The 21,175-nt window shown below is 35.6% G+C and overlaps 2 protein-coding genes across 4 annotated transcripts; one reads left to right on the top strand and one right to left on the bottom strand.

Annotated features, from left to right (window-relative positions):
- Nucleotides 1–2,823: 2,823 nt before the first annotated feature.
- On the bottom strand, nt 2,824–6,505 carry cryaba (crystallin, alpha B, a). The gene is made up of 3 exons (XM_048161338.1): nt 5,713–6,505; nt 4,910–5,032; nt 2,824–4,034 (listed from the first exon to the last, which is right to left on the bottom strand). The coding sequence occupies exons 1-3, from the start codon at nt 5,908–5,910 to the stop codon at nt 3,843–3,845; spliced, it is 513 nt and encodes a 170-aa protein (XP_048017295.1). The 5' UTR covers nt 5,911–6,505; the 3' UTR covers nt 2,824–3,842.
- Nucleotides 3,932–21,060, top strand: dixdc1a (DIX domain containing 1a). Of its 3 annotated transcripts, none has more exons than XM_048161336.1 (16): nt 3,932–4,070; nt 8,614–9,384; nt 13,804–13,913; nt 13,990–14,144; nt 15,616–15,702; nt 15,786–15,839; nt 15,923–15,973; nt 16,478–16,582; nt 16,660–16,713; nt 16,897–16,986; nt 17,275–17,346; nt 17,445–17,606; nt 19,469–19,535; nt 19,881–19,989; nt 20,060–20,168; nt 20,269–21,060. In XM_048161336.1, the coding sequence occupies exons 2-16, from the start codon at nt 9,362–9,364 to the stop codon at nt 20,350–20,352; spliced, it is 1,332 nt and encodes a 443-aa protein (XP_048017293.1). In that variant the 5' UTR covers nt 3,932–4,070; nt 8,614–9,361; the 3' UTR covers nt 20,353–21,060. The 3 variants fall into 3 exon arrangements, with proteins under 3 accessions (XP_048017293.1, XP_048017292.1, XP_048017291.1); XM_048161335.1 differs by having other exon boundaries at nt 17,427–17,606; XM_048161334.1 differs by having other exon boundaries at nt 17,421–17,606.
- Nucleotides 21,061–21,175: the final 115 nt, after the last annotated feature.

Below are 21,175 nucleotides of genomic sequence, written 5' to 3'. Positions count from 1 at the left end.
AAACAATAAACTTTATACATATTTGCAGAGATATCATCAGTGATTTCATGATAAGAAAAAAGAAAATACACTACCGTTCAAAAGTTTCAAAAGAAATTCGTTATTTTATTCAACAAGGATCTATTAAAAAGAGGACTGTAAAGACATTTATAATGTTACAAAATATTTATTTTTCAAATAAATGCTGTTTTTTTATCTATTTTTTTTTTTTTTTAACATTAATAATAATTTAAAATGTTTATTGTAATAAATGTTGAGCAGCAAATCAGCATATTAAGGTGATGATACACGGGGAAAATTTTTGAGCAATGTTGCCAGGCAATTTTGCCAAGCAATGTCATTGTGAGCACTTTCCCATTGAGAATGGGCAACAGAGAAATTTGTTGCCCATTCTCAATGGGAAAGCGCCTGAGCAACATCTTTTGGCAACATTGCTCGAAAAGCTGCCCTGTGTATCATCACCTTTAGAATGATTTCTGAAGGATCATGTGACACTGAAGACTGGAGTAATGATGCTGAAAATTCAGCTTTACCATCACATTTACATTTTAAAATATATTCAAACAGAAAATGTTATTTTAAATTGTAATAATATTTCAAAATATGCAGTTCTTTCAAAAACTTATAATAACAATTATACATAACAATTCATCCTCACTGTATGATATATATATATATATATATATATATATATATATATATATATATATATATATATATATATATATATATGTGTGTGTGTGCTTTATTTACATCACTCTGTTTAATTTCTGTACTTTCTATCTTCTATTTCAATACTTTAATTTTCAGTTAAAATCTTGAGCCCGTGTCCTATAGTGTGAATTTTAAGCTAAATGTGGGAACCATGGTTCACAGTTCTTGAGTGGGCGTTTTAGGTTATTTCAAATGTTATTTATTCTTTTTTTTTTAATCATTTTAAGTCATCATGAGCCCCCGTTGGAAATTCCTGAATCAGACCACTGATCACTGACAAAAGAAAATGCATTTATTTTATATATAATATACAGTGCCCTCCACAATTATTGGCACCCTTAGTAATTATGAGCAAAAGCAGCTGTGAAAATAAATCTGCATTGTTTATCCTTTTGATCTTTCATTCAAAAAATTCACAAAATTATAACCTTTCATTGAAGGAAAAGAATTGAAAGTGGGGGGAAACTCACATTATGAAATAAATGTTTTTCTCAAAAACACGTTGGCCACAATTATTGGCACCCTTTTATTCAAAACTTTTTGCAACCTCCTTTTGCTAAGATAACAGTTCTGATTCATCTTCTATAATTCCTGATGAGTTTGGAGAACACCTGACAAGAGATCAGAGACCATTCCTTCATGCAGAATCTCTCCAGATCCTTCAGATTCCAGCTCCATGTTGGTATTTCTTCTCTTCAGTTCACTTCACTCATTTTCTTTAGGTTTCAGGTCAGGGGACTGAGATGGTCATGGCAGAAGCTTCATTTTGTGCTCAGTGACACATTTTTTGTGTTGGATTTGATGTTTGTTTTGGATCATTGTCCTGATGGAAGATCCAACCACAGCCCATTATTGGATTTCTAGCAGAAGCAGTCAGGTTTAGATTTTTTATCTGTTGGTATTTGATAGAATCCATGATACCATGTATCTGAACAAGTTGTCCAGGATCTCCAGCAGAAAAACAGGCCCACAACATTAAAGATCCAGCAGTATATTTAACCGTGGGCATGGGGCACTTTTTATCCATGTGTGCACCAAACCCATCTGGTGGGTTTGCTGCCAAAAAGCTCTTTTTTAGTTTCATCTGACCATAGAAGCCGGTCCCATTTGAAGTTCCAATCATGTCTGACAACTGCATATGCTGGAGATTGTTTCTGGATGAGAGCAGAGGATTTTTCTTGAAACCCTCCTGAACAACTTGTGGGAATGTAGGTGCTGTTTGATCATTTTTTTTTAAGGCTTTCTGAGACTCAAGACTCAACTAAACTCTGCAATTCTCCAGCTGTGATCCTTGGAGAGTCTTTGTCCACTCAAACTCTCCTCCTCACAGTGCATTAGGACGATTTAGACACATGTCCTCTTCCAGGCAGATTTGTAACATCTTTAGTTGATTGGAACTTCTTAATTATTGCCCTGATGGTGGAAATGGGGATTTTCAATGTTTTAGGTAGTTTTTTCTACAGCCACTTTCTATTTTGTGAAGCTCAGCAATCTTTTGCTGCACATCAGAACTATATTCTTTGATTTTACTCATTGTGATGAATGATTACGGGAATTTGACCTTTGTGTTTCCTCATGTTTATTCTCCTGTGGAACAGGAAGTCGTGGCTGGACAATTTCATGCTCCTAGTCACCCTGGTGTGCTAAAAAAATGTAAATATGAATGGGAATATACTTCAGAGATATTTTATTCATAAGAATTTCTAGGGGTGCCAATAATTGTGGCCAACATGTATTGGAGAAAAACATTTATTTCATAATGTGAGTTTCCCCCCACTTTCAACTGTTTTCCTTTAATGAAAGGTTAGAATTTTGTGAATTTTTTGAATGAAAGATCAAAAGGATAAACAATGCAGATTTATTTTCACATCCACCTTTGCTCATATTTACTAAGGGTGCCAATAATTGTGGAGGGCACTGTACAGTATATATATTTAAAAATTAAAACCTTTTGGTCGCAAGATAAAGAAAAGTGTTTTGATACAATTTTAAAAAGAATTTAAAGGAATTTAAAATCTTAAAATATTTATCTTTGATTTTTAATGTGCTATTAAAATCCCTAACAAAGATAGGCTTAAAAAAAAACTTTGTCTTCTCTACATATAATGTGGTTCCCAGAAACAGCTTATTTAAAATGCTTCACAAAGTACATAAATATGCAAACTGCATACAGTTCGATGTGGTTCCACTCAAGAAGTAAAAACAACCTTTTTTTTTTTTTTTTTTTTAAGATTTTTTAATGCTGAAATTAGCAGTCACAGTTGCTTGTTAGTTGTAACACATCACTTTAAGAGGTATGGAAAATAAAACATAAAGCACATTGGGAATGACAGTAGACTAAACAAGGTGAATTATGTCAATAACTACACCCCTGCATCAGTGATCCAAACTCATGATGTTTTTTTTTTTTTCCAAATTCCACCACATTTGACAATCAAATGTGATCCATGGCATCTTGTTACACCACTGAAGTAAATAAGGCACATTTGTCTGGCTCAGATGTCTATACAGCCTGACACTGTCAGTGATTAATCATAATATAAATTTACAAAATCATCTTTATTATACTGTCCATTAAGTGCAACAACATTCAGCAAAACACATTCAACTTAGTCCATCATAGTTTAGACCCCAGTATCAAACAGATTAATAAGCACAGCATACTTTACATTCAGATGCACAACATATGCTGAGAAATCACAGATGAGTAAATAATACCAGCATTCATCAGTATTTTGACCTGGGGATTTATTAAATTCAGACACAGAGGCCAGTGCTGCACAACGTCCCAGTTCACTTCTGCTTTCTCTCAAAGCCAAAGTTACAGTCATCATCCAAGTCAACCACATAATTACATACAACATCCAGCTGTAGGCCATATATATAACAAACCAAACCCAACTCTTATAACAACCTGCGTTTACAGGCCCAAAGTACCGACCCACTGTGCGTTTTGCCTGATATTGTGTTGTTCACTATATGGACAGATATGTTTCTGCTTATATGTCTTTCATTGGTTATGTGTTGCATTAAAACATATGATTTTATGCCTGTTGTAATACAGTAAGTGATTCTCTCAGTCGTGGTTTGTTTGGAGACGAGGGGCAGGGGTGTAGCTATTGATGAGTTTACTTCTGCGCTGGTGGCTTCTCTCCACAGGTGATGGAGATGTTGCGCTCAGGGATGTCCAGCAGGTGGCGAGACGTGCAGATGGTCAGAACGCCATCAGCGGACAGAGAGGAGGTGATGGATTCTGGATCTACACCGGCTGGGATTTTATACTTTCTGTAAAACTGCCTTGCCACAATTCCATGATCATCCTGTAACAGAGACAGATACAGTTTCTTCGAAAGGAGGTACAGCAATCACTGCACATTAAAACGTCAAAGAAAATAAAGTTGAACTGACTTTAAATTGAGGAAGCAAACAAGAACTAGAATTGAAATTCAAAATTTGAATTTAGAGAAGGGCACATTAAACTGATCAAACGTGATAGTAAAGACTTTTATAATGTCTTTTGAAAGTTCTTTTGAACTTTCTATTCATCAAAGAATCCTGAAAAGATTTTAATTGATCATAATGATCATAATTCATACAAAAAATATTAAGCAGTACAACTGTTTTCATCATTGATAATAATAAGAAATTTTTCTTGAGCAGCAAATCAGCCATGGGTCCGAGTTCAAGTCCCGCTTAGAGCAGGCGGTTCGAACAGGAGGGGTTAAATTGGTGCCGTGACCCGGATGGGAGTGAGGTTTAGGGGAGTGAGTGTAGGCCAGTAAGAGATGTGTGTGTAAACCTCACTCCCCTGATCTCAAGTGTTGGGTCTTTAGCCTCCTTGTTAGAATGCCCGACTCCCATGCAGACGGGCCCGAGTTCAAGTCCCACTTAGAGCGGGCAGGAGGGGTTACACTGGTGCCGTGACCCGGATTGAAGTGAGGTTTAGGGGATGAGTGTAAAAGAGTGGGTAAATGCAACCCAGTTCAGTTTAATTGAAACTCATGATTTGAAAGTGTGAAAGTTCTTCACGTTGCCTTTGGAATATGTCTTGAATATGTCCAGCCTTGCTTTTTATAACACAATATTACAGTAAACATCATTTATGCAAGCAAAATACCCAGCTCAATTCATCCAGAACAGCCAAGTTTAAAATGGGGAATAAAATATAGGTGGGTTTGAATACTTGTTTTGTTACCTGCCGTTCATCATGTTTCCCATGAATCTCAATAAAATCATCATTGACCTTGACAGTCAGTTCGTCTGGAGAGAAGTTCTTCACATCCAGGTTGATTACAAAGCGATCTCTGTCCATTCTCACCTGTGTAAGAGATAATGGCAAACTAATTACTGCAAAACACTGAAAACATGCACAGTTTCTGACTCTAATAATGTGATTGGCTCATAAAAAACATTCTAGTAATCTCAAGAATTTAAGGGTTACTCTTTACAATGAGATTCGATTTGTTAACATTAATTAATCATGAACTACTGTAACAATAAGCTATATTTTTACAGCAATTGTTAATCTAACAATCTAATAGTTAATTATAACTACACTAACATCAATAGTTTGAGGTCGGTATGATTTTTTAATGTTTCGAAGTCTCTCATGCTCACCAACGCTACATTTATTCGATTGAAAATACAGTAAAAACAGTAATAATGTGAAATATTATTACATTTTAAAATAACGGTTTTCTATGTTAATATATTTTAAAATGTAATTTATTTCTGTGAATATTCAGCATAATTATTCCAGTCTTCAGGGTCACATGATCCTCAAGAAATCATTGTAATATTCTGATTTGATGCTTAAAAAACATTTCGTATCAATGTTGAAAACTTTTGTGTTGCATGCCTAATGTTTTTTTATGATACCTGATACACTAATGATAACAAATTGAATCTTAAAAAAAAGTAAAGAAAAATAAATAATAAAGTAAAGTATTAGCTATTTGGGTAATGGCTAATTTGTAGAACATCAGCAGTTTATCTCACCTCTGACATGCCACTGTCCCACCAGTTTGGAAAGCGCCAGAAATAAGGTCGATAGTAAAACATGGTGTAGAAAGGTGAAAATAGGTCGCTGTCGGGTAGGTGCTCTCCAAAATACTGGTCATAAATTCGATGGGAAGAAGGAAAGAAACCTGGGAACCAGGGCCGGCGGTACCAGGGATGATGAATAGAAATGTCCATTGTATCTCAGCGAAGTGGCTGGAGTTGACAGCGGATCTGCTGCATGTTCTGCTGTGGCCCAGTATTTATGGCCCATCCATAAACCTTATGTCAGCTGCTGATCTGTCTCCAGTTATGAGGTAAAGTGTTTTTTGCTGCCTCTCTGCCCTCTTCCCCTCTGGCTCATTCAAACAAAAAACCTATTTAATCACCCTTCACTCTCTCTTAGATCATACAGTCTCAAACACTGGGGTCTGAATAGTGTTAATGCCGCTCTGCTCACAAGCCTGGAAAAATATTTGCCTGGCTAAGTTAGAATGGTTCTGAGTGAAGCCTCCATGTCAACTGGCCACATCCCAGCAAGCTCTTGTGCCAGGAGGGATTCTGCAGCCCGTGCCCTCGGGATACGGCCGGATACTATCTGCTCCCTCCTGGCTCCTATCAGAGGAGAACTCAGGCAGAAAGATAATATTATGCCCTAAAATGGACAGGACTACAGGAATCAGCAAGATTGGTGATCCGCTGTAAATCAGATGTGATAAAAGAGCCCTCACTGCATCACTGCCGTCCCATCCGAGACATCTGAAACATTACTATTTTTAATGTTTTTGAACGAAGTCTCTTATGCTCATCAAGCCTGCATTTATTTGATCAAAAATACAGAAAAAAACATTAATATTGCAAAATATTATTACGATTTAAAATAATGGTTTTCTATTTTAATATACTTTAAAATATAATTTGTGATGCAATGATGAATTTTCAGCATCATTACTCCAGTCTTCAGTGTCACATGATCCTTCAGAAATCATTCTAATATGCTAGATGGAAATAGATTTTTTTTTTTTTTTTAAACGTGGTATTTTTTTTTTCAGGATTCATTGATGAATAAAAAGTTAAAAAGGACAGCATTTATTTAAAATATTATATATATATATATATATATATATATATATATATATAAAATCACTTTTTCCTCAATTTAACACATTCTTGCTAAGGTATTTAAGTATACAGAGGTATTCATTTCTTTCAAAAAAAAAAAGAAAGGAAAAAATAAATTAATGATAGTGTATAGTGTTACAAAAGATTATATTTTAAATAAATGATCTTTTTTTTTTTTTTTTTTTTTACTTTTTATTCATTAAAGAATCCTGAAAAAAGTATCACAGGTTATATTAAGCAGCACAACTATTTCCAACATTGATAATAAATCAGCATATTATGATTTCTGAAGGATCATGTGACACTGAAAGTACTGGAGTAATGATGCTGAAAATTCAGCTTTGCATCACAGAAATAAATTATATTTTAAAGTATATTAAAATAGAAATCCATTATTTTTAATTGTAATAATATTTCACAATATTACTGGTTTTTTTTCTGCATTTTTGATCAAATAAATGCAGGCTTAATGAGCATAAGAGACTTCTTTCAAAAACATTAAAAATAGTAATGTTTCCAAACTTTTGACAAGAATATTGAATAATCTGGAATCAACAAGTAAATAATAGTTAAAGGATTAGTTCACTTCACAATTACACTTTCCTGATAATTTACGCATCCCCATGTCATCCAAGATGTTTATGTCTTTCTTTCTTCACTCAAAAAGAAATTAAGGTTTTTGAGGAAAACATTCCAGGATTTTTCTCCATAGTGGTCTTCAGTGGGGTACAACTGGTTGAAGGTCCAAATTGCAATTTCAATGCAGCTTCAAAGCGCTCTACACAACGAGGAATAATGGTCTTGTCTAGAGAAATGATTGGTCATTTTCTAAAAAATAAATAAAAATTGATCTATTTTTTAGCCACAAATGCTCATCTTGCACTGCTCTGCGATGCACCACGCATTAGGTAATCACATTGGAAAGGTCTCGCGTTACTTCTGATGGTCAGCTGACGAAACTGTATGTCTAACTTGGTTTTATATTATATTTTCATGTATATATTATATAAATGTACATCCGAATGCATTGGCAAGATGGGGAAAGTTCAAATGTAAGTGGTTAGACAATGAACAAAATGGTCTACTTGTAACCTATATTTTGACTCTCAATTTGCAGTTTGACTGTGGCTCAACTTCTTTGAATTATAAGTAGCTTGTAGCTTTATAAGCTTCATTTACATGCATAGTAGGTTTCCCAACACTGCCCTTGACCGTCTGAGTAATCTCTTCCAGTAATACTGTAGGTTTTTCTAATTCCCTTTCAAATCCACTGCCAATATCACCCTGCTCTGCACAAATTGGGAATGCAGCCATTATGGGATAAATGGGTTGTTCATGCATAACATGACCATGGACTTGCTTTTTTTATTCAACATCATTATTTTTGGTTAAAATGTAGATATAATATAAAGATTATTGGAGTACGTTTTACAAGAAAATAGCATTTCAGTCTACCTTAAAATTTTATGTTTAATTCAATTCCATTTCTTTGTAATTATTTGTGAAATCTACTAGCAATTTATGAGTGAAAATTATATACACCAATTTTTTTTTTTTTTTTGTCAGTGTGGAGACAGAGTTGTGGAACAGTATGCTTTTCTCTGATTTCAAGCTGACGTGGTCATACTCAACGTCCTCTTTCTCGCTCTCTCTCTCGCTCTCACTTTCACATGCATACACACATTTGCTCTTTCATTTTGACATAATATGACAATATAAGATGTAATTCACAAAGTTAATCAAGCACTAATCATAACCTACATGTTTTTGGTTTTACAGAGCTCGTTGTTTAAAGTGTGTCATCTTCACACAGACACAACCCAGCAGCATTTTTTCATCCTTCCCACACCCACCCCCCTCCATCCTGGAGCCCACTGCTCTGTGTGAAAGGGAGGGGTGAAGATGGAGGAGGGGAGGGTAAACAGAGCCGGGCTGAACCATGTCTGACTCCTAAAAAAGGAACAAGGGAGGGGGGAAGACAAGGAGCGAAGAGAAACAGAAAGGCAGAGGAAAAATACCTCAAAACCGCCTCAAGAGAGGCACAAAAACAGGGAGAATGAGAAACAGGAGTCATACGAGTCGCAGAAGACACTGTGGAGATTCAAGAAGGGGGACGGCAGACCATTCAAAAGCCTTTTTCTCCCCTGTTATGGCTCAGAACTGAAAACAGGATTACCTCATGCTTATCATAGAAACACATGCTGCCTCTGATCAGGATTTTCAACGTTGAATCTGTGGGAAAGCCCAAAAGGTCATTTAATCTGGGTTTACAGAACGAGTGTCCAAAGGAAGACCTGCCAAAACAAGCAGGTAGGCTACACACGAACCAGGACATTCACATGGTCTGGTTCTCCATCATCATCTCCAACAGACTAGACTGCTGGCTACGTGGATACTGGGATTTCTGATGAGCACACCCTTTGGACCGGTGCTGTGCCGTCTGCTATGCTGATGACACACTGCTGCTTCCTCAAACCCCACGGGCTGGGCTGGATCAGAATGGGAGGTTAGAAGGGCAGACAGCATCATGGGAGCCAAACAAATGAAATGGTATGAATGAAATTCCACAGCTCCCTCTATCATTTTTTCTTTCCTGTTTCCATCTTCCATTCCATTTTGGACATCCCATAAAAGCTTGTTGTCTCTATAAGTTGGACTGCAATACTGTGATATTGTGTGTGGCTGTATGATATGATGAGGTTTAATTATGAGTGAGAGCGGCTGGTGCATCACTCTTTTCTCACTCTGAATGTATGTCTCAATTGTGGACATAAGAGATTGATATGTGGGTGTTGCCTGCTATTGTGAAATCACCTAGCAACCGGGAATCACTGGCTTCAATATGGTCAGTGCCATCTGTGTGCTTTGTAAATGCTCAGATAAATGAATCCACTATTTGGTCCTTAAATGTGTTGACAGTTATGGGATTTTGATACACAATACATCATAAAGAGGTCATACAAGTAGAGGAAATGACTACGGAGAATATTTGTTCTCACAAGCAAATGTTTCATTTTGTTAGACTCTGAATAGTAATCTGTTATGCAACAGTACTTGGACCAGCCTTGAAAAGAGTATGGAATGTGTTATTTATTTGTATAGCAGCAGTTATTTAAGCAATATCACACAAGCAAGATTGCTGTTGTTCATATCAGCATAAGAGATTATTCATGCAGAATGCATTTTTGCTTTCAAAAACACAAGATCTAGAGTTTTTTAAAAGTTGAACTTCTTTTAACTTGAGCGCTGCGTTTTTAGAATGGCGCGTCATGTGTGAGACGTTGCAAAAAACATAAGATGTGGCACGTCGGTCTAGCGCATGTTTACATAGATAAACGATTGATTGATTGATTGATTGAATACTTTATTGAACAACAACAATCAACACGAAGTGTTCAAAAGGATGAAAACACAAAAAGCCCATAGGCTTATTTCCATTGTGGTCCTTAATATGGAAGATGAGTAACAGTACATGTACTAACAACATTGAGGACAGTGCAGAAAGGGAGCATAAGAAATACAAAAAAATAAACCAAAAACACAAAATAAAAACTCAATTCCCAAAAGACAAGCAGACACACAAGTAGTCAACACAATATTCCTACTACCTCAAGGGTTTCTATTTCCTTACTTTTTTCTTTTTTTTCTCTCTCTCTTTATAAGTTTAATAACCAATTTTTTATTGAAGATTTAAAATGATAATAGGAAGAGCTCAACAGTTTAAGGTTTAAAGGTAAACCATTCCACAAGACAGCTGCAGAGTATAGGAAAGAGTACTTTCCCACACAGCTTTTAAAGCGGCAGGGCCTGTAATCTGTGGAACTCCCCCTGGTGCAATAATTGTGCGTATCACTAATTTTTGAAAAGTAATCACATAAATACTTGGGTGCCAGATTATTTCTTATCTTATAAAGTAAGCACAGTTTAAGTTGAGAAACCCTCTCCTCCACTCTGAGCCACCCAAGACTTGAGAAATGGTCAGGAAGAAGATGAGTTCTAGGGTGTAATTTAAGAATCACTCTGATTAATTTATTTTGACAGATCTGTAGCTTGTCTTTAAGACCTTTAGTAGTGCCTGTGTACCAAGATGTACAGGCATAGTCAAAATTACATTGAACAAGCGCATCAGCCAGGATTTTTAATGTTTTACTATCTAAGAGGCTGGATATTCTTGCCAGGAACTTAGTCCTTTAGCTTACCTTTAAGATAATTTTTCGAGCCATAAGCTCCCCTGACAGTTTGTTATCTAATATACAGCCCAAGTAAGTAACTGCTTCCTTGGCTGTAATTTCAACAATACCTACGACTACCCTAAAACCCATAGCCTTTTTCAGTGTATCTCTGGACCCAAAAAGAATTGATTCTGTTTTGCCAAGGTGGATAGACAACTTGTTGTCCGTTAGCCAAACACTGAGGTTAAGGAGTTCTGAACTAAGCAACCTTTCAACCTCTGATTTGTCTTTATGAGAGACTAGAATAGCTGAGTCATCTGCAAATAAAAACAAATTACAGTTTATAGCTGACGACATATCATTAACGTATAATAGAAAAAAAAGAGGACCCAAAATACTCCCCTGGGGAACTCCGCAAGTTAATTTAAGTGGTGAGGACAAGGACCCTTCCACATCTACCACCTGTTCTCTGCCCACCAGGTATGACCTCACCCACTGAAGAGATGCAGGAGAAAATCCTAGGGCTTTTAGTTTGTTCAAAAGGACATCATACTGAACCGTATCAAAGGCCTTTTGAAGGTCTATTAACACCATGCCACAATAATTTCCCTTTTCTACCTCTTTCCTAATAAAGTCTGTAAGATAAAGCAGACAGGTATCAGTGGAATGGGCCTTTCTAAAACCTGATTGGAAGTCAAATAAAAGGTTATGTTCTGCTAAATAGCTGTCTATTTGCTCATAAATGATCCTTTTCACATTTTTTGATATTGAACACAAGATACATTTCCAGGATCAGATTTGGGCCCCTTTTTATATAAAGGTATCACTCTTGCCACCTTAAAATTACTGGGGAAATGATTTTTTTCAATAGATAAATTAATAAGATAAGTTATGACAGGAGTGATTATTTCAGCAGCATCCTTAAGAAATCTGGCAGGGATGTTATCAAACCCAGTAGCCTTGGAAAGATTTAGGCCTTTGAGTTTTTTTTAGTACCTGCTCCTCTGTTACTTGTTTGAAATAAAAAGTGTTTGGCTGAACTCCCTTATCTTCATAAAACTTATGCACCCTCTGTGGACCACTAAAAACACCTGATGCAGATGGAAGCTTCTGCACCAGATTACTTGCAATTTTTGTGAAGAAACTATTAAAAGTATCTGCCACCACTTTTTTTATCATACCATATGGACCCATTTATATCTAGGCCTACTTTACCTTGTTTTTGCTTAGGGTTCTCTTTTATCCCCAAAGGCCTAAGAGTTGACCATCATTTCTTGGGATCCTTTTTATGCTCCTCAATTTTAGACATAAAAAAGACATAAAAAAAAAAAAAAAACTCATTGGAACACAAAAACGTGTTCTGTGTGAACCAACCCTTAAGTGCGGACACATTTTCAATGCCGAAATCCAGTCATTTCAATAGGAATCCACACTATCAGTACGAATATATATACGAATTTCGCATAAGGGGGTGAAAAATTGCCAAAACAGATTTTGCATGAGGTTCAAGTTGGTCATGTGGTGAATTTAGTTTGAAAGTAATTCTGTGTAAGCTAATGTAACCGCACCTAAACACGACTAATCACAAGCGCTGATGTCGAGGATAACAGTTCAATAAACATAACTTTAATTTACAATACCATACATTTTAAATACAATTTTTAAATACAATTAATTTGTCTGTTTGTTGCTCCGCCCATTAAAATTGTTACAAATGAAGTAACATGTTGTGTGTCTCATAGCAAAACACAAAATACTGGCCTTACTGAATAAATCAGTTTGCAATGAAGAGGTTAAGTGAATGATTCAATGATTCACTCATAAAGATATTCGGCAGTTTTGCACATAAATGAAACGGTTTTAAATGAATCAGTTGAGTAAATGATTCAATGACTCGCCCGTAAAGACATTTAGCCATTTTGTTCCTTAATGAATCTGTCAAGTGAATTATGTAATATTTTTCTCACTAAAAAGACTTGTGACCACTGGCATATAATCACTTTTTTTATCCCTACAGCTTTGAAGGAAATGGATATAAAATTGGTTATGAAACATCCATTAAATAGCTTTCTGTTGCAAAATAAACAAAACAACCCTGTTGTTCATAATACATTAGAGGAAATATAATATTCAGTGATATATAAATGGTCTTAGATGAGCCAATCAGATTATGTTTTGTATCTGGAGTGGTTTACTATAAACCAGCATGTTCCTCATTGTATAAATAATCAGCATTCAGTAATATGACACCTCTCAGAGAAGCATTCTGCTGTAATTTCATGCATGTGTACACATCCCTTTATGTAGTCATTCTCAGAAGCTTAATCAAGATGTAATCCTGGTTAATAGCCCTTATCAAAATTTTGACGCTTATCAACTGGGAGAGCTGCTTTGTCTTTTATTCTGTGCGACAGACTTCATTCTGTCTTTATTTCTTTGTTAGAGAGATCTCAATTTCAATATCATATTCACGTGCCAGAGGAACAGCTAGGGGTGTTTGAAATAGAGTCTCTCATTTCATCTTTACTGAAAACAGATGAATGACGAATGTGACTTTGGAATGCTCTAGAACTTTGTATTAGTGTGGTTTGAAACTAAAAACCTGGATTAGAAACATGACATGTCTATTGTAAAAGGAATTTCCCTTCATTTTAGTTCAGCTACATGTAATTAAAGAGAACACATTGTGTACAAAAAAGGCTTTCATTGTCATCAAATTACTCCAGCTGGTTACATATGACATATGATAATTATACATGGTTATCTTACTCACTGATTCTTTGCAACATCTCTCCAGCCTCAGTTCATCCAGTCCAGCACACACACCAAAGGAGGAGTATATTATTGCCAAATCTGAAGATTCAGGAGAGCTGGTGGGGAACCATACGGAGCAACCACAAAGCCTAGGTATGTATCCCATGTTTGGCCCTACAATGTATTTATCTACAGTTTTCTTGTATTTTATTGTTTGTTTCCTTTGAAGAGGATGTAGTGAAATCCTCAGCCACAGAGCCGTCTCCTGGCCCAGAGCATGCTGGGAAAGAGGAAAGCACCACATGGGAGGAACAGCTATGTGCCCAGCAGGAGCAGCTGGAGAAGGAGATGCAGGAGACCAGGAAAATGGTGTCAAGACTTCAGGTGAGTTATTCGTACACATTTATATGGGTGTTTCTTCAACATCAGGCTTTTTATGTCAAATTATGCAAAATAATAATAATAATAAAAATAATAATAATACCTTTCAAATATTTGGAATAAATAGTGACAATAAAGACATGTTAACAAAAGATTTCTATATCAAAGATTACTGGAAAAAAATGGTTCCGCAAAATCACTAAGCAGCTGTTTTCAACATGGATAATAATAATAAATGTTTCTTGAGCAGCAAATCAACATATTAGAATGTTTGAAGAATCATGTGACACACACACTGTAAAAAAATAATTGTTGGTTTAACTTAAAAAAGTAAGTTACCTGGTTGTCTTAAAATTTTGAGTTCATTGAAATTAAAAATTTGAGTTAATACAATGAAGGCAATTGGTTTAATCAACAGAAACTCAAAATATTATGTTATCTGAACCACATTAATTTGACAAAAGAAAAAATGTTCTGATAACAAATAATGAAAATATTTTTTACAGTGTGAAGATGTATGAAGAGTAATGATGCTGAAAATTCAGCTTTGTCGTCTATTTTTTTCTATTTTAAAATATATCAAAATAGAAGGCAGTTATTTTAAATTTTCATAATACCACAATATTACTGTTTTTTGACAAATAAATGCAGCTTTGGTGAGTGTATAAGGGGCTTCTTTCAAATACATTAAAAATCTTACAAACTGAAAATATTATTGAATATAGGAACATAGGTTACATATGTGAATTTAGAATACATAAACACATACATAATTCTAGCTATGGAATTAGTCTTAGCAAGACAAAGTAGTTTTATGCAAAATATTTAAAAATGTATTTTTCACGACTATCATTTGAGATGTGGTGGAAAGGATCATGAATTTCACAAATAAAACATATTTAATATTTAAAAATGATTAAAAATGACAATGCTCCCGTGATGTATATTTGTACGACGAACTAGTGAGTCCACAGGGTCAACATTTTGGAAACACACATGTGTAATACCCCAACTATACAACATTTTAAGCAAAGAATTAGTGTTTGTAAAAGTAAAGCATTTCAGTCAGTCAGATTAAGATTCTTAGTTTGCACAGATTGGCAGACTTTCCTAATCCATCATGATTAATGTCACTCTTAACCAAGCTTCTAAACGGAACCAATGACCAAGCATTTCAAGCTTATCAATCCAGCATTTCAAAGCCTCCTTTTATTTGCCGGGTATCAACATTATTTAATACTCTAATGCAACGACAGAAGGAATTGAAGAGAATTAAAAAGATTGAAGAGAGGAAATGCAGCTTTAAGAGAGAAGCTGGTTAGTCTAATAATCAAACAGCATCCAAGGTTGATCACATGACGACTGTTGTTTGGAACACTGTCGGTGCGATAGCATATGTTCACAGCGAGCGGACTAGTTTTACTCACAGTACCTCAGCGCTTTAGAAACCTCATGCTCACATGTCTTCATTCAGGCCTTGCTGCTGCATGGGTCACTACCTGAGGATGAGCAGACATCTACTCTGAGCTTTGGAGACAGTACCAGCTCAGAGCAGCAGCTGGTAATGCATCATTCTGCTTTTGTGCATGTCTCATTTACAGTCTATTATAGTAATGACATATCCTTTTTATTCTGCTACTGAAGATTTTAATCCGCAGTCGTCTGGACCAGAGTATGGAGGAGTCCTTAGATCTGAAGGTAAATTAAATTGCAGTATATATAAGCTGAATATATACTACAATTTATATATTGATTTGAACTGAATTAATGTGTTTTTCCAGAGAGAACTTTTAAGATACAAGCAGGAGGCACGTAATCTGCAGGCTATTAAGGTGAGACCAGGTGAAGTTAAGTAAAATGTTTACAGATATAATATAAAATAAAATAAAAAAAATGCATATGTTAATTTCTAATATTATATATTACATTATTAATTACAGAAGTGTGAATAATTATTCAATTCTTTAATTTCAACATTAGCTTTTGCGGTCACTGTGATTTTGCCAAGTAACACATGTTCCTTGATCAACATATTTTGTTGATCCTGGAACAACATTCCTGTTTGAAAATGAACTTCTAACCCTAACCCTATCCCTAAACCTAACCCTAACCCTATATAGCTTATCCCTAAAATCAGAGGGAAATGATAGGTGAATAACACTGATGTAGAAGCACCTAACGCTGGTTGTAAGCCTAAACTTGACATAAACTGTAAACTTGTCCCTCAAATCTGATTGGTTGTTGATCCAGGAACATGTTGTACTTGGTGAAAGTGTACAGATTTGTTGCCATTTGGGATAATTAGGGTTTCCATCTGTGTCCATCTGTTTACCCAGGATGCCTTGCAGCAGAGAATGTCTGTGCAGGAGGACTCAGTGCTACAGCTCAAACAGGAGCTGCTCAGATCCAGCATGGCCAGAGAGGAGCTGGAGGGACAGAATGTGAGTCTGACATCAACACTAATATAAAAGTAGTAAAAAAAAGGTTTATTTGTAAACTTTTGCTTTTTGTTCTTTAGGTGGAACTGGAAAGGAAGTTGAGCGAACGAAACAGGTTGCTGAGTGAATACAAAGTAAGCAAATTCATCCTAATCATGCTGAGTATACTTGAATCCTATTTAGTGTTGTTTTAATCATCTTTAGTGTTTTCATTAATTAGATGTTGGTTCTCTGCTGGATTTCCTGCAATTGTTTTAGGTTGGTCTGTAGTAAATTCATGATAATCCTTTTTATTTCACATGCACTTATCTTTGTAGAAAGAACTTGGGCAGAAAGACAGACTTCTTCAGCAGCAGCAAGTAAAACTGGATGATGCCCTGCGCAGGATCAGTGAAAGCTATCATAGGGTAACTGAATGAACTACTAGGGCAAAATGGGCCCATTTCTGCAATAATTGTCTGTTCTATTAAAAGTTATATTTTAATATTGTGTATAAACTCTCTGTAGCTCTCATTTATTACACTAGAGGGAGCCACAGCACACCAAGAGCCTCTAAATGCATTTAGCTTCAAATTCATAGATATTCCCATAAAATACAGATATACTTAACATAGAAATAAAAACAGCTTTAATATAAACTATTTCAAGTACATGTGTAATGTTCTACATTGATAATGCAAAATTGTTTGCTCCAGTTGTCAGGATGTGAGAATAATGGCTACAGTCACATGATGGACACATCGTCCACTGTTTTCCAGCACAGAATGGTGAGTCATGTCATTCTTCACTTTGAAAAGTATTCGCTCAATTTCTACTAAATGTGTGTATTTTATGTTCTTTGGCTCTGGCTGAACGTGTGCGTCAGGGGGACGAGCTACAGCTAGTGCGAGATGCTCTGCGCAGCCTTAGGGACAGTTTCAGCGGTCATGACCCGCAGCATCATATGCTGGACACGCTGGAGCAGGGTGTGGCCAGTCTGGTGGACCGCCTTCACTCCACAGAGTCCAAGAAAAGGCAGGAGAGAAAGGCAAGGTCAACCATTATCTGTATGCAAGATGAACATGAGCTTGCAGGGGCGGAGTTTAAGTGGACTAAATCATTGGAAAAGTCCTGCATACGTCACCAGAGAGAAGTCTGTCATTTTCACCAGAAGGTCCAGTTATTAATTATAGGAGAATCAAAGATTTTTGATACTTTGAATCGCAAAATGATTGACTGTTTCTAAGTGCACGAATGCCACATGTTGGTGATGCCTACTGTTAGAATGGTGTAAATGCAATGAAAACTCAGCTTAAAGGGATAGTTCACCCAAAAATTATCCCAGGATTTACTCACCCTCAAGCCATCTTAGGTGTTCTTTCAGACAGACACAATCAGAGATATATTTAAAAATACCCTGGCTCTTGCAAGCTTTATAATGGTAGTGAATGGGGGGACGAGATTTTGAAGCCTACAAAATGCATCCATCCATCATAAAAATAATCCATACAGCTCCAGGGGGGTTAATAAAGGCCTTCTGAAATGAAGCGATGGGTTTTTGTAAGAAAAATATCTATATTTAAAACTTTATTAATAATAATAAGCCAATAGCTTCTGGCAGACGGCTGAACACATCGATTTGCGGCAGAAGAGTAACCCCTGACCCGACGCATGACGCAATGACGAACGCGGAAATGCAGAGGAAAGAGCAAAACAAAACACTAGTCACGAATTAGAAGTCTAAAACAAGAAATTTTAAAGAGAAATTACAGGATTTTGATATGAGAGAAGAGGAGCTTGAGTTTGTTGCACAGCCCTATTTGTTTGAACCACGGGAGGACTCTTAGCTTATGCTACTCATACGCTACATCCTACGTCATACATTGTGTCAGGGGTTACTCTTGTGGCGCAAGTCGACTTGCACAGTATGCGTATGGTCGTTTGCCGGAAACTCGTTATTTTAGTGTATAAAGTTTTAAATATGGAATTGCTTCGCTTCAGAAGGCCTTTATTAACCCCTTGACTCGTATGGATTATTTTAATGATGGATGGATGCATTTTTTTCATCTGGATGCATTTTTTGTTTTACAAACCAACTGCAAATGTTTTATAGAAAGTCTATTAAATTACCAAATTATCTTATACTATTAAATATAAAGTGTATGTAAAATGTGTTATTTTGTGGAAGGCTCGGTTAATCAGGCCAATAAGAGACTATTAACTGCAACTCCTTTGAACCATTTTGAAACAGTAACTGTATGTGAACTAACTGAAATCTGTGACTTTGACGGTTTGATACATGCTCTGAATCACTAGTTCGAAAAAAATTATTTGCCAAGGTTTCTAAGCTTCACAAACCAGTGTTTTGAAAGTGCCCATCACTACCAGTTATGATATTTTGTAGGGCTGTCAAACGATTAATCATGGTTAATCGCATACAAAATAAAAGTTTGAGTTTGCCTAATATATGTGGGTGTACTGTAATTATTATGTATATATAAATACAAACACATCCATGTATATATTTGAGAAATATTTACAAGTATATGCATTTATTTATATTTTTATATAATTTATATTATATATAAATACATTTTTTGTACATAAATAACATTTCTCTTAAATATATACATTAATTTGTGTGTATTTATATATAGATATGAATTCCACACATTACTCACACATATATTATACAAACTCAAACTTTTATTTTGTATGTGATTAATCGTAATGCGATTAAGCCCTAATATTTTGATTTAACATTATGAGGTCAAAACATTAAAAAAATTAAACACATGCACAGATGAATTGTTCACAGTAAGATCTATAACAGGCATTTAGAAAGTAGATTGTGTAGTAGTGAGTTTTCATTTCATGCCGCCTTTAAAACCATTTGTTGTACCACCACAGGGTTCAACCAGGTCTCCCGGACGAAAAGCCAATCACACAGACCGAGAATCATGGCCATCAAGCTCAAGTAGGTCACTTCAATGCTATTCAGCTAGAAATTCATGCAGGGTTTCCACTTTTTAGACCAATGAATGCATTTTCTATAACCTTTCAAGTCATTTGTGATTACTGGACTTAAAAATCATTCAAATCTAATTATTTAGATCTATCTGTGAAACGACACATTGAAAAGAACTAACTCAAAAGAACAGTTTGCTCACAAATTTAACATGCAGGTTTTAACCTACACAAGATCAAACTAATTAAATATTGTATAATTAATATAATAATATATCTAACAAATTAAATATTTTAGAGCAAAAGCATAACTAATATATATATATATATAAGCAAATTGTTTTCTTTTTTCCAGAGATGGCTCATTCTCACAGTAGCCCAGTTCTTAGTGCGGCAGCCTCAACCAAAGTACTCTACTACACTGATCGCTCTCTCACACCCTTCCTAGTCAACATCCCTAAAAGGTGATGACATCATAGCATCATCTTATAAATATTGAACCCACAAGTCTAAATTTTATTTATTTATTGGTAGGCTGGGTGAGGTCACGCTACAGGACTTCAAGGCGGCTGTGGATAGACATGGCAGTTTCCGATATCACTTTAAATCTCTGGATCCAGAGTTTGGAACGGTGAAGGAAGAGGTGAAAATCACACCCAATCAAAAATAATTCAATGCTCTGAATTAGTGAATACTTAAATACTTTGAGTATTTAAGAAATAACAATGAATGCCGTCTTTCAGGTGTTTCAGGACGATGCAGTTATACCTGGCTGGGAAGGGAAGATCGTCGCATGGGTGGAGGAGGATCGTGGAGAGGGGAGATAGAACATGAGGGTTCTGTTCTGTTCAGAATGTATGTTTTACCCCACATATACCTCATCCCTGCAAAACTCTGAAGCCTTTGTCCTGTCCTAACTGTGAATCTCACCGAACCCGTTCACTATGTCATTACAGCAGGCAAGTGTTTGTAAAATAGATTATATGCATTTTGAAGATTGAAAGAAAAATGAAATTTTAATATTATTATATTATAAAACAGCTGACAAGTAAATATTGATTAAAAGTGTATTAAAGTTATGGTACATTTTGTTTTCCAAAAACTAGTGTTTCAACAATGCCATTGTGATAACTGAGCAAGAAAAGAAGATTATTTACTGAGTATTTGTCTTGTGCAGTGTCAAAAAATAAAAACGTCACGTTAGTTGCCAAACTGTGACAAAGACATCACACATTGTGTGCATGTATTGTGCCGCCAGAAAAATGTCATTTCAAGAGAAACATATGCGCACATTCACTGTATATTTTTCACTAAAATGTATGCCAAGCTTTCTTGACTATCCTTCGAAAATAAAGGGTGGTAAAAGCAGGGACCACTTTATTTGTAAAAATTTGTAACATTTGAACATATTGAAGTTTTCCCTTTGAAAATGATTGTACTTTTCCTATCAAGTTTGCATGTCTGTAATAGTGTTTGGTAACTGTTGTAAATGCAAATGCAGTTGTCCACCCTTTTATTAAAAGACATTGTGTGCACAGGTGGAGGCTTATTTGTATAGGCAATTGTCTAAAATTGTGGTGATGCACAATATATCAGTGCCATATTGGTTATCTGCCAATATTAAGAGATTTTTGGTATTGGGTATTTAAT

Source organism: Megalobrama amblycephala, linkage group LG16 (genome assembly GCF_018812025.1).
Source record: "Megalobrama amblycephala isolate DHTTF-2021 linkage group LG16, ASM1881202v1, whole genome shotgun sequence".
Classification (NCBI taxonomy): Eukaryota; Metazoa; Chordata; class Actinopteri; order Cypriniformes; family Xenocyprididae; genus Megalobrama; species Megalobrama amblycephala.
Note: the sequence above shows the minus strand (reverse complement) of the source record. Positions and strands in the feature narration are given on the sequence as shown.

Bases quoted from the DNA above. Each gene is read 5' to 3' on its own strand.
- cryaba (XM_048161338.1), bottom strand. From the start codon at position 5,910: ATGGACATTTCTATTCATCATCCCTGGTACCGCCGGCCCTGGTTCCCA. The intron at 5,033-5,712 runs GTGAGATAAACT...TCTCTTACACAG, and splicing joins GGGACAGTGGCATGTCAGAG to GTGAGAATGGACAGAGATCG. The intron at 4,035-4,909 runs GTAACAAAACAA...TCTCTGTTACAG, and splicing joins GGAAACATGATGAACGGCAG to GATGATCATGGAATTGTGGC.
- dixdc1a (XM_048161334.1), top strand. From the start codon at position 9,362: ATGGGAGCCAAACAAATGAAATG. The intron at 15,703-15,785 runs GTAATGCATCAT...CTGCTACTGAAG, and splicing joins CCAGCTCAGAGCAGCAGCTG to ATTTTAATCCGCAGTCGTCT. The intron at 19,990-20,059 runs GTGATGACATCA...ATTTATTGGTAG, and splicing joins CTAGTCAACATCCCTAAAAG to GCTGGGTGAGGTCACGCTAC.